General features: G+C 34.6%; 1 protein-coding gene and 1 long non-coding RNA gene across 4 annotated transcripts in view; one reads left to right on the plus strand and one right to left on the minus strand.

The window, feature by feature from the left end:
• LOC126977107 (zinc finger matrin-type protein CG9776) overlaps positions 1-1,327 on the minus strand; it is a 28,440-nt gene extending 27,113 nt beyond the window's left edge. Inside the window, exons 1-2 of one of the 3 annotated variants that reach the window (XM_050825802.1) lie at positions 776-1,327; positions 382-547 (exon numbers count right to left, since the gene is read on the minus strand). In XM_050825802.1, coding sequence (XP_050681759.1) covers positions 382-547; positions 776-1,045 — 436 coding nt within the window. In that variant the 5' untranslated portion in view covers positions 1,046-1,327. Of the gene's footprint in view, positions 1-381; positions 548-775 lie in introns of those variants that run through there. The other 2 variants (XM_050825804.1, XM_050825803.1) reach the window with 2 other exon arrangements.
• Positions 1,328-1,956: 629 nt separating this feature from the next.
• On the plus strand, positions 1,957-4,562 carry LOC126977121 (uncharacterized). The gene is made up of 2 exons (XR_007732150.1): positions 1,957-2,675; positions 3,574-4,562. It is a non-coding gene; the product is annotated as an uncharacterized LOC126977121 (long non-coding RNA).
• Positions 4,563-13,700: the final 9,138 nt, after the last annotated feature.

The raw sequence follows: 13,700 nt of genomic DNA on the forward strand, positions 1-13,700 counted from the left end.
TTCATAACTAAATGTTGTATCACATTAATTTGGCCTGATTTTGTTAACTGTTCAACATTATTATGAATCTTGATTAGAATTAAATTAATTATTTTGCTTGAAAATTAAAAGTTTTCCAATCCATTTTCTTAGAATAAAAGAGAACATGTAAATATCTTAAAATTTGCCGATTGAAGACCTTAAATTACAATTAAATAATATGTATATATAACCTACATGTCTTCTGGCAATGTTGCAGTGCATAACAATTCAAGGAAAATCACAGTTCCACTTAAACATTAATACATAGTATCTGTAACAGATCTAATCCTCCTAAGAAATGTACCTTCTTAAATTCTCCTCAGAAAGGTACATTTCTTAATACATTGTTAGATACAATACCTTCTTTTTTGATTTGATCTTCGACACTTAGCACTTGTGGAATGGGTGGGGGAGGAAGTGACATCTGGTTCCAGCTGCTGACATCTGGCACCACAACTGGAGGTGCAGATGAAAAATCATTGTACCCTCCAGGGTATGAGGGTTGGAAATTCTGATACGCTGATCCCTGTAATACAATTTTTCAGAATGAGCTACAAACTTGTGTCTATACAATTCAATTGTGAATGTACCCAATTTCTGTTAATTCAGCTACACATGGTTTGGGAGTGATAAAAAGTAAGCACCACAAATTCTGGTAGGGCTTATTTATAACAATGAACAATCTACCTATCACACTTAGAAGAACAAAGACACAAGTCGCTACTATTATTATAATATGAAGTATATTACTTACATCCATTTGGAAGTTAGGAGGCAGAGCGTCGTAATCCTCAGGTTGAATCTGATTGTCCCAAAGCTCACTTGGTTCCGGTAGTTTCGATATTTCACTCAAAATATTATCATCAATGACATTGTTCTTATCGTGAATCCTCGGCGACCTGCTACGCTGTATAATCTCGCGTACTGGACTACGGCTTCTCTTCCTTGCCGGAGGGAGATGCTGATGTCTATATGGATCTGGCCGATAGTTACTACGCGGGTGATAACGAATATCACGCGACATAATTAAACTTAAGTTTCCAAAAACACGATAAAAATTACAATAATAAGAGCTCAAAATCAGCAATAATTACTATTTGTTTGGCTGCGGCACAGAAGTAATTTAGATCCATAGGGCATAGACCTTTTTTTTTCGGTTCTGTTCGTCCATCTGGACAGGCAAAGGGGTCAAAAGCCCATACAGCCAAGTCTTCATTTTTATTTTTCTATTCTTCACTTTACACAGCTTGTTCAAAGTCCAGCTAAGTCTTTATATCATCTTCATCTTCAAACATAAATAGTACAATTTCACATAAAAGTAGTATTTCGTGTTCTTCATGTTTCATTTTCTTCATATACATATAGGTTCGCATGAAAGGCCGAAGTCAAGTCTTTTATTGATAATATTCTTGTTCCAATGAAGATCAAGCTTTGCCCGGGGCTTAATAATAATAAACTTTTATGATATAATACTAAAATATAAATCTCGTATACGTTATAAGAAATATATTATACATGAATTATAAGTAATAATGATGAATATTAGTTGAATATAATAATTATAAGATAATATGAAACTAATTTAAGGTATAACTACAAATATACTATTTACATTTATACATTAAAATTTACATTATAAACACAACTCCAATAATATCTTTTGTTAGGGATAAGCATTGATATTTGTCTCTAATATTGTAAATGATGAAATTAGTTGTAACATTACATTTAGGATATTGTAAAGCTTTTAAAACACTCATGCTATCTGTTATAACGAACCAATTATTATATGACTGTTCTCCAATATATTCTAGAGCAGCATATATGGCAGCACATTCTGCTGTGTATATACTAGCCAAGGTATTTAACATATGACCAAACCCACTCCGCAGTTGTATGTCATAAACTGCCATAGAGACAGCAGTATTACTTTTAGATCCATCAGTATAAAGTTGGTTATAATTTTGCCACTCTGACAGCATACTATATACATCTTCCTTATGAATTTCTTGAAAATTTTAATGATTCATTAATAATTATTTTAATAGGTGTATATTTTGAATTATAAGAATTTAAATAACATGGCCAAAGAATACTAGAAAATAGATTATGATCACAAGAAAAATGTAACAAATCAGAGATGCCTTCTACTTTATAGTAGGAATTATTGTCAGTTCGGTTAATATAGTCCTGTATCTTTAATAGGAGTGGATGATTATTAATAGAAGTTAATTTGAGAAAGAATTTTGTTTGTAGATATTTGAATCTAAGAGCTAGTGGGGGAATATTACATTCTACCTGTAATGATATAATAGGAGTAGACCTAAAAGCGCCTGTTATGATCCTTAAGCATTTATTTTGTATTTTTTCTAATTTATTATATCGAGGACCTATTAATTGGTTATTGACTCTAACATAAAGTTTACGACCATGCAAGAAATTGAATATCCAACTAACTATTTTATCAGGGACATTTAAGGATAGAAGATTGGATGATAATTGTTCTAAATCAACATTATTAAATGCTCCTACAACATCCAAAAAAACACCAGCCAATATCTTATTGTCGATCTGGGCACTATGGATGTCAAGACATAAATGCCGTATACTCTCACAAGCAGAACGACCACATCGAAATCCAAATTGATTATTAGGTAAGAGGTTGTTACTTTCAATATAAAATATTAATCTCTGTTTTATTAATTGTTCAAAAATTTTACCAACACACGAGCTTAGTCTGATAGGACGATATGAATCAGCTGAACTAAAATCTTTCCCATGCTTTAAAATTGGAATTAGACAGTCTGTTTTCCATTCTTCTGGAATAGTGGAGTTGTTCCATAGGAGATTTAATATTTTTAGAAACTTATTTAAGTTAGAAGAGTTTAGGAGTTTAAACTTTTTATAGGAGAACCAATCCAAACCGCATGCAGAGTCCTTTCTTGATGATAGACCAGCTTTTAATTCTTCAATAGTAAAAGGGGCAATCATAAAAGAGTTGGTGCTATTTAAAGGATGATTATTGTGAATAATTGTCAAATTTGGTACTGTATCTGGAGTATATTTGTGTAAAAAGTTGGATATCCAATTATTGCTAGAGAAACAATTATTATTAGAATATAAGTTCTTAAATTTCCTCATTTTTGTTCAAATCTGTTTCATTGGTGTTAAACTATTTATGGTGGAGCAAAAATCTGTCCAGGATTTACGACGTTCAAGTCTTAATATACATTTTTTCTTTGCTTGAGCTTGCTTAAACTGAATGTAGTTTTGGATATTGCAATTTGGTTTGAATAACAGATAAGCCTGTTTGCAATCTTCTACCACTTTAGTACATTGCCCATTCCACCAAGGAAGTTGTCGCTTTCTTTCAGGTAGATTAGTAATATTGTTACAGTGGTAGTTGGTTTTAGGTACTGAATTTTCTACAGCTCTAAGAATTATGGAACAGAAGTTATTGTAAGACTTCTGTAGATTACAATTATTTATATCAAATTGTTTTAACAAGTCATTTACTAAGTTCTCATATTGGTCCCAATTTACTATTTTCAGATTACTGTGTGGAGGAATGTTGGATGGAATTGAAGAAGATTCAGTTTCCGACACTACCATGGAAAATTTTGTGATTGTAGGCAAGTGATAGCTGCCCAAAGAGTCCTGATGAACTTGCCATTCACAGCACAGGAATAATGAAGATGATACTATTGTTAGATCTAGTCCATTTGGTCTCCAAGAATTAGTACCCACTGTAGTTGGTTGATCATTATTTAAGAGCATTAAGTCATTATCGTCCATTACATCCATGATGTCTCTACCTCTAGAATTGGTTTCTATTACAACCCCAAATGGCCATACCATTTGGGGTTAAGCATTGGGGGTTGAGCATTAAAATCACCAGCAATTATTATTGGTTTTGGAATACTATGCAACAGTCTATTAAATTTAGATTTGTCAAAGTTAGGTACACTGTTGCCAGGACTATAAAAGCTTACAATTGAGATGTCTTTTTGTTTGTATTTAATTTTGATTGCTACATTTTGCAAGGAGTTATCAGAAAATGTTTCTAACTTTTGAAAATAAATGCCATTTCTAACAAAAATTGCTACACCATTGTGATCATTACCACAATCATTTCTTAGTATTGTATAACCTCTGATAGAAAACTGTATATTTGGTTTAAGCCAAGTTTCTGATATAAGTGCTATGTGTATGTCCTGCTCATAAAGAAGGTTTTGAAGCTGAAGTCTGTTACTCAACAGACTTTGAGCATTCCACTGTACTATGTTAAGTTTGTGACAGTTGAATGTGATGTTTTATTTTTAATTTCTATGGTATCTTTAATAGCTGAACTAATTGCGTGTGAGCTAATGCTTTGATTCTGTGTTTTATTTAGTGTAATGACTTTGATTATTGATTCTGTGATTAGGTTCATTGCTGCTGGATTGGATAAAATTAAATTAATGATGTCTTGTGTGTTCTCTGTCTTATTAAGTGATGGAAAGTTTGTTGGATGTTTAAATAAATCTGATAATGGTGTTTTACTTTTATTTTTACTATCTAATATCTTTTTTTGTTTTATAGGGCATTGACCTGATACTGCAAGATGATTACCTTTACAGTGCACACATACTGCTTTGTCAATAGGTATAGTACATTCTTTATATGAATAATTTTCAGTGCAGATTGAGCAACGCTGAGCATTCTTACAGAATTTAGCCAAGTGGTCAAACCTAAGGCATCGGACACACTGCTTAACTGGCGGCACATAAGGTCGCACTGGTAGACGCCACATCTTTAAGTGAACGTAATCTGGGAGTGAAGTAGATGCCGCAAAGGTAATAATGACTGCCTGTGTAGGTTGTAATATAAAACCAGTATCGGATTTGTTTTTTTTCTGCTTGACAAAGATTTGAAAATTTTTTTGTTGGACATCAATGGGTACGGAGGAATTCACTCCAGACAATTCAGTGGCACCAGCTGGGATGGACGCCTTAATATTTTGTTCGCTTAAAAATGTCGTGTTGTCTAGGAATGTATTAGCCAAATTGGGTCGTTCAAACACTACTCCTATCTTATATTTGTTGAGTTTCTTAAGATATTTAATGCCTTTAATAAAGCGCGATAAGTAGCTACTAAGATTAAGCATGTCACGACTACCAAGTGGCTGTTCAGTGACACTCTCTATGAAGACTGAATTCATGACCGGCACCTGCGTCTTCCGGATATCGGCGACAATAGTCGGCCACCCTATATGGCAAATAAAAGTTCTTGTGGTCTTCCAAAACTGTACGCGAATCTGAGTATTCGCTACTTTCAGAGGTGGAATCTAAAATACTCACCTTTATCTCGTTCCGGCTTGGTTTTTTTCCGCCTTTTCGACATCTCATAGCACAAACCTAAATCACTAAATATATAGACTTTTACTTATACTAAACAAATTAAATAATAAACATATACAAATACTTATATACTTTTCCAAAATATGAGGATTATATACAATATAATAGAAATATTTAATTTTATAGTTAAAAAGACCGCCCTAAGCAACCAAGAGTTCCCGCGTTTTTTCTAAACTCTCGGGCATATACCATGGTATGGAAGGAAACCACAGATAAAACATTATTTCCACAGAGTACATTATATAATATAGGTAACTATTTCTATGCCACAGTACACTTTTATTGTCTATTCTTGAGTTGACACCTAGTCGCAAAGAGGATGTAAATACAGTTCCGTCGGAATTATATAACAGGTATATGATAACAAACATTATCACTGTCATGACATCGACAGTGACTTTAACCGTGTGACAGTTTTTCCTTAACTCAAAATTCGTTATTTTTTAAATATATTTTGCTAGATGGTCTGTCATACTTTAAAAGCAAAAACTCTGTTGAGTTATGAATAATGTTATAATATGTTTATTCTTTGAAGCTTGATGTATGATCAATTATCTCCGAATAAACTCATGCTGTGATATCGTGTTTTTCTTTAGATTTATTTAAAATTCACGATTAGGGATTGTTATTTGGATACCGATTTCTGCGTTATATGACGACTCGGTTACACCTTTTGGACTTTTGTTTCTACTATTTTTTTTATGGGAAAGGAGGACAAACGAGCATACGGGTCACCTGGTGCTAAGCCGTCACCGCCGCCAACATTCTCTTGCAACTTCAGAGGCATCACAGGAGCGTTGCCGGCCTCTAAGGAACGTGTACGAGCTTTTTTTGAAGGTACCCATGTCGTATCGTCCTGGAAACACCACACAAGGAAGTTCATTCCACAGCTTTGTAGTACGTGGAAGAAAGCTCCTTGAAAACCGCACGGTCACCGCCGCACATCCAGATGATGAGGATGATATCCTAACTTGAGGAGTGTTGTGCGATGGTGGAATTCGGCCGCAGGAATCAGAGAGCCTACCATCAACTTATAATAAGCGATGCTAATCCGATGCAGTTCAGTTTAGGTACCCAAACTGAATCATTAAAATTCGTACCATGAAGTTCCTTTTACTAAATGGCGTTTGGATCGCTTATGAAAAATGAATGAAATAAAATTGCGTTTCGAAACCTAAAATGATATGATTTTAGCGTTTTTTTTGCGCAGAAAATACTAAAAACACATTTTAAAATTGCGCAATTGCGTCAAGTTAAACCATTAAGCCCTTTTTTATACTTATTAAATAATAGTAATCGGCTATAATAAGAGATCGACTTTTTCTTTTGCTATGGCCCAGGGTGTCATTTTTGACAATGACTAGAACTTGCGTGTTCCGGTCGGGTAACTGGAAAGCTACTCCTCGACTGCTTTTGACGACGTGCTTAGACTTCGCACGGGTGATTTGCCGCTTAAAAAATCTGGAGGCACGGTTATATTTTCTCTTTAGAACTTTCCAGTTCGGATCCTTTGAGCCCAGCGCCGCAACCCAAGTTCGATACGCCTGTTTTTTGCAGTCAGATGCTGCTTTAAATGACGCATCGAACCAGGGCTGTGATCTGCCACCGACTGGTACTACAGAGCTTGGTATAAAAATATCCATGCCCTGTAGTATCACATCGGCCACTACAACGGCGCAGGCACTAGGAACATCCGAAGGGAAACAAACCTTGCCCCATGGGTGCAAAAAAGGAACGCATCCTATCCTAATCTGCCGACCTCGTCATCCCCCCATCAAAATCGTTGGAGATAAGACGAAAAATAATAGGTGTATTGTGAACTTTACATAAGATTATACATGGTAGAATCATAGAAATAGACCAAGATGCCCTATCATAATTATTTTCGGCCCAATAATCAATAGAACTAAATAGGTAAACACGCCCCCTTAAACAAAATAATGAGCTGGTAATATAGATAGTTTTCAATGTTTAATATCAATAAATTGAAAACCAACTGCATCGAAATATAATGATAAATTGTGAATTGTAGAATAAGTGAAATATTGTATTGTTGCATTTATAAATTTTCTTTTTATAACGTAATTAAGTCATTTTCGTCATCCATTTTGTTAAAATCTTCATTTCTTTAATTTTATTATATTTCATTGTTCAACTTTGTCATTCTTTTCACACTTTTGTAAATGTTGTTTACACCTGTAGAGACATGTCGCATTGTACAATCGCTTGTGTACTTGCTAAAATTTTAATTGTATAATGATATGTTATTGGTGTCTCTATCTAAATAAATAAAAAAGACGTGTGGCACTCGGGGACTGCCGCGGTAAAGCTATTGCAAAGCATTTTTTATCAACTTATGCAATTATAATTATTTATTTATTTTATTTATGCAGTATTTTTTTTTTAATAAAATTAATTTAAAAAAAAGCAAACGGGAAGTGAGTAAAATTTAACTTGCAAGATTTGATTATAGACAGACAACGGGACAGGTGAAACAAATTAAAATGCTTGTCATAATAATAAAAAATAAAAAACGTGATAACCTTCTGCACAAAAAACCTTACGTGATAACCGCTGTTCCACGGCAACTGAAATGACCGTGGCGAAATATCTATATACATCTAGTAAGTAAGTGTTAGGTTATTTTCGTTACGGAATTTCTGGATTCGGTCTCCACGCTCAAGGCCCGCGATAGAAGCTATGTAATAGCTTAAAATGTTGGTGATTACTTATCCGGGACCTATATTTTTTTGACTTAGAAATACCTATAAACTTGCAATACAACTAATTCAGTGATAATTCATTTAATGAGTGGGCGCGGGGTACCTATTCTCCGGGTCAGCACTTGTCTTGTATAAACAAATTTGTAATAATTCTGGTGAAATGCATTAAAACTTATTATTTTTTGTGATTTATATAATAATTGACCAAAAGCAAAAACTTACTTAAAAGTATTTTCTGGTGCCGAAAATACTTCGATATAAGTTCGTGCACTTAGATATAAGTATTTTTTTTAATTCCAAGAGACTCAACTATCCAAGCAAAGTAGTGTAAACAGTAATCATTTAACCGCGTGCAACGCAGAACTACACGAATCGTCGTGGATCCAGTGCTCTGTGAACGGCTAGAACGTCTTCAGAGCGGTTTTCAAGGAACTTTTTTTATTTAAAAATTAAAAATTTACTTTAATATACATTCGTTATGGTAATTCCAATTAAATTCTATTTTCTGCATTTGTAGATTATGTTTAGTTTTACAAATTAATGTGAGAAAATATGAATTTGAAAAAACTTAAAAACTAAATTAATTGTCACATAATTGCCTTGTAGCCTTCCCTTTATTAAATTCAGCAGAAATAAAATCTGGATTTGAAACTATTTCTGAAAGATTATCTGATTGCATTTTAACAAATCCACTTTTTGTAAATAATAATTAAACAGAACATTGAATAATAAAAAACCAATATATAATTTAATATATCGTTAACAAAATAAAATACTATGTAGGAACACGTACTAGTAAAAAAAGAAGGACTCCGCGCCGTTATATTAGCAAGTGAAGCACCCTTATGCTAGTGTGTGAGGTTACGGGGTATACTGGTATACCCCGTAACTGGTTACACATTTTTTTCTCCCGTAGATAATCATATATCCACAAATACTTTTATATTATTGTTTTTACACTTTTTCACAACGCACAACGGCATTTTTAAAATATTTTATTGCTACGCAAACTGATCTGTCACAGACGATGGCAAATCTCATAATGGCGACCGATCGGCTTGTATTAGTGTAGTTAGTAACTGTATGCGTGGGGCTATGTATTTACACGTTTACAGGCTTGTTATGGTGCCTCACTGTTATGTAAGGTGCCACGGAGTCCTTATTTTTTTACTCGTCCGTGTCTAGGAACCGTACCAGTGCTTATAGAATTATGGAGTTTGACGTCACAATGCGTTTCGACCAATAGCGTAAGAGTCTCGATGTTTTATATTGCGCGCGTATTTATTGCACTTTTGTTTATTTAATACTTTTATTCAACAAAAATTTAATGCAAAAAAATTAATTAAGATAAAATCATTAATGGTAAAGATAAAAAAATATATTTGAACTAAATATAAGGTACATGCATATACCCTAATGTTATATTTGGTGCGTAATTATTGTACTTTTGTTAATTTAATATATATTATTCAGCAAAAATTTAACAAGCTTGCCGTAACGTTTTTTGTTCCAAAATAATTAATAGAGAAATAAAGGCACTAATTTCACAAGAATCAACTTTTTTAAATAAATTAATATTTTTATAACTTCTTTTATGATTTATAACTTTTACATCCCCCTCTTGCTCTAATGACTGCTTGCGTCAGATCAGGCATGCTCGGGATCCTGTTTTTAATGTCCACTTGCGAAATGATCTCCCAAGCGTTGATCGCTACATGGCGGAGCTAGTTAAGGGTTTGTGGTGGGTTGACACCGGACCTAATCATTCTTTTAAGCATGTGCCAGATGTATTGTACTATTGAATTGAAGTCCGGACTGCGAGCTGGCCACAGTCATTATATACCTACTGCTTGAAGGTACTCCTCGACACATCGAGCGACGTGTAGGCGTGCATTATCGTACATCAAAAGAAAATTCTTCGGACCCTATGAAGCCAGAATAGGGCACAACATGACCCTAGAGAATGTATTTCATGTATTGATGAGCATTTAGCCTGCTGTTGAAACACACCAACTCTGAACGAGCTTCCGAACTTATACCCGCCCAGACCATTATCGAGCCTTATGGGAACTTACACTTTGTGTGTTGGTGATGGACAAATGTCGCTCTTCTCTCCTTCTCTGGACCCTTTCCCAACTGTCCGGAGTTCTCAAAGCGATACGGCATTCATCTGTAGAGTACATCTGCCCACAGCTCGTGTGTCCAGTTGATATGTTCTCAGGCGAATTGAAGGCGAGCTACTCGATGATATCTGAGAAGTTCTGGCCCTCGTGCTGGTTTAAGCTTTTAAATTTGCATCTTCCATTCGTCTTCTGATCGTTTTCTCGTTTAAGTTTATGTTTCTTACAATTTGAAGTCGCTGTCGTATCTCAACTGCTAAAGGACGGCGGTTTCTCAATATGTCTCAATGAATAAAATAGTCATCTCGATCAGACGCGCACCTTAGGCCTCCACTGCCTGGTCTAAGCGAATAGGTTTTAGTTTCTTGATAGCGTTTCAGGGCATACTGCATGAAAGAACGGGCTATATTGAGATTAACAGCCACTCACACCGAGTCAAACCCTGTCACAACAGTGCTACAGCTTGTGCCACCTGTTCTGGTGTTCATGGAATTCTTGGTTGTTGATAGACACGTTTGTTAACTGCTGAAATGACTCTCTTTGAATAAATTGCAAAAAAACTCTTACAAAGAACACTTAAACTTAATGAATTACTCTATTTTACCAAGAGTTATATTTTGTTAAGCTATCTTCATAAATAACAATCCTTAAAAATAGTTACAATTGATAATATTGTGAGACCAAGCGTAGCCAAGTTTCCGTGCCGCTGAGTGTACTTAACTGACATAGATATGGCACGACTAGTTATCTTTAGTTATCGTCTAAGTATTATGTCCTGAGGTATATAATTGTTATGGGGCAGTGCTGTCGATGTTAATACCATCTTTGTACTTCAGAAGAGGGCTTTTCACCCTTTTTATATATAACCTAGGTCCTAAATAATCACCTAGAGCAAAGTTTAACGAAATAAACATTTTAACTGTTGCCTCTCAAAATTTTCATGATAATTTTATGAATGTACACAGGCACATAAGTGAATTTCCCAGAAACTATAATAACCATAATGTTAACATCAGGAACAAACTACTACTATTCTAAAACAAATGTACCTACCTATTACGAATATAAAAAGATTTGGTAAAGGTTACAACAACGATGATTTTCTTACTGATACTGTTAGGGCGTTTAAGACCTACCTAATCAAATAACCAATCCCCTCACCTTTATTGAATCTAGAGTATCCCTAAGGCGGAATATTCGCCGATCAGTCTTGATTCCTGGCTTGTTGTCGTCGCAGCAGAGTGGACCTAAAACATCAATCAGGAATAGCATCCACAGAATATTCGGGAACAAGATTCACAGTCTTCAAAATATATGCAGCGGAGGCGTCGTACATAAAACACTTAAAAAATAGTTATAGTTTCTAATCAAGTTAAACAAACAACTGCTCCGTCGACCGTCTTGCTCTTTTAGGCGCGCGCGTCAAATGTTCGCATGTAGTTTGCGCGCATGCGCGACAACTAGCGCAATCCAGACTACCCTGTGCTACCCCGGGGCGTAAAACCAATAGGGGAGTCTTATGTCGTCCTCACAATCGGCCTAGGCTCATCCGGGTAAATTACCACACTCGCAGAATACCGGCGTGAAGTAGCGGCCTAGTGCCGCTATGTTTCGCATAGGTAAATATCGAGGACCGAAGATTAGAGAGTATAGTTAACGGCCACCTCTTGGTATATCTAGAAAAAATATTAGCTGTTTATTAAATATCAATACCATTGTGATACAGTTCATTGAGTCATTTGTGCAGAAACTTAGAAGTCGGTTCTTTGTTATATATAACAAAGGAACTATATAAATCTTGGAATCTAAGGAAAAATAATATCTTCCAAATTATAAGTTAAAATATGCTTCCAATGTCTATGAAGACAGTAAACATACACCTTTTTTTCCTGAGGTCCAGTTATTATTGCTGCTAAGCTAAAAAAAAACGAAATGTGTGCTAGGACACATAGTAGAAGTGAAACTTCAACGAGCAAAGTTTAATTAAACTCATATTTTAAAGTAATATCCAAAAAATATATTTCCAAAAAAACATTCTTAAAACAAACATAAGATGTTTTTTATATATTTAAAAAGAACCAATTGTGTGGTTTTATGAAACCGAAATAAGTGAAACTCTTTTTCACAAAATGACATAATATTAATATCAGCTTAAAAATCTAAAAAAAAATTATGAAAATTATGCTTTATTATTAATAAAATAAAAATGCAATTAAAAAACCTATTTAGCACCCACGCTCCCTCTATGGAACTAGAGCTAAAAAACCTTCATTGCTTATTTTTTTTATAGACAAGGAAAACAAACAAATAAGCATACATACGGGTCACGTGAGGGTTTGAAATCACCACTCCCTTACTCTCCTCCTATTACAGCAGAGGGATCGCGAGATCAATGCGATTCCTACGGCGTCCTATAAACGTATATATTAATATGAATTCGAAATCTGAAAACACATACGTGGTACGGGGAACCGTTGGTAGTGTGATGAGAGTCAACAATTTTTTTTATATAAGGAACGAGACGAGCAGGACGTTCAGCTGATGGTAATTTATACGCGCTGTCAATTACAATGCAGTGCCGCTCAGGATTCTTGAAAAACCCAAAAAATTCTGAGCCGCACTGCAATTGCGCGCCTCACCTTAAGACATACGATGTTAAGTCTCATTTGCCCAGTAGCGAACTAGCTACGGTGCCATTAAGAGCCAAACACAATAATGCTTACACATTACTGCTTCACGACAGAAACAGGGTGCGTAACCCATAATCTAACCAGCATCCTGTGCAAAGTTTTACAATTAAATTGCTTTGGCCTAGGATCAGCAACAGGAGGCCCGCTGTCCGCCAAGTATTGTAATGTATTGTACACCACAAATTAATATGTCGATACGTTATACTATACCTTTATTTATTACATAACTAGCTGACCTGGCAGACCTCGTACTGCCTCAATGGATAAATAAAAGACCTATACTTTTGTATAAAATAAAGTTAAAACAAACGAAAGGCATCCTTTTCTTATTAAATGAAATAAAATGAAATGCTCGGTATGAATGAAATTTTATTATTATTTTTTTATACCCGATATAATTACACATGATACTGCTTACTTATAATATACACTGGCCTTCAAAAGTAAGTATCACACTTTTAAAATTGGGATAACGTTTTAAGTTCACAAGATATACTTTCGAAATAAAAAGGACTGCAAAGAGAATTTAATTTTGCACATAAAAACTTTATAGTCGGTAACCTTCTTTTAAGAATTGGCTAAAAAAAAACTTCAAAAACAAAACCATTCCTTTTTCAAAGTGGACGTTTCCGAATTACAATTTTACCATTCACATTTTTCTTTCTGTTTTAAATTTTTTTCAAGATCGATGGGTCTTGTTTTAAATATTTATGCTAAAAAGCACATAGCATTTATTAATCATGCCTC

The sequence above is a fragment of the Leptidea sinapis genome, chromosome 43, assembly GCF_905404315.1.
Source record: "Leptidea sinapis chromosome 43, ilLepSina1.1, whole genome shotgun sequence".
NCBI lineage: Eukaryota > Metazoa > Arthropoda > Insecta > Lepidoptera > Pieridae > Leptidea > Leptidea sinapis.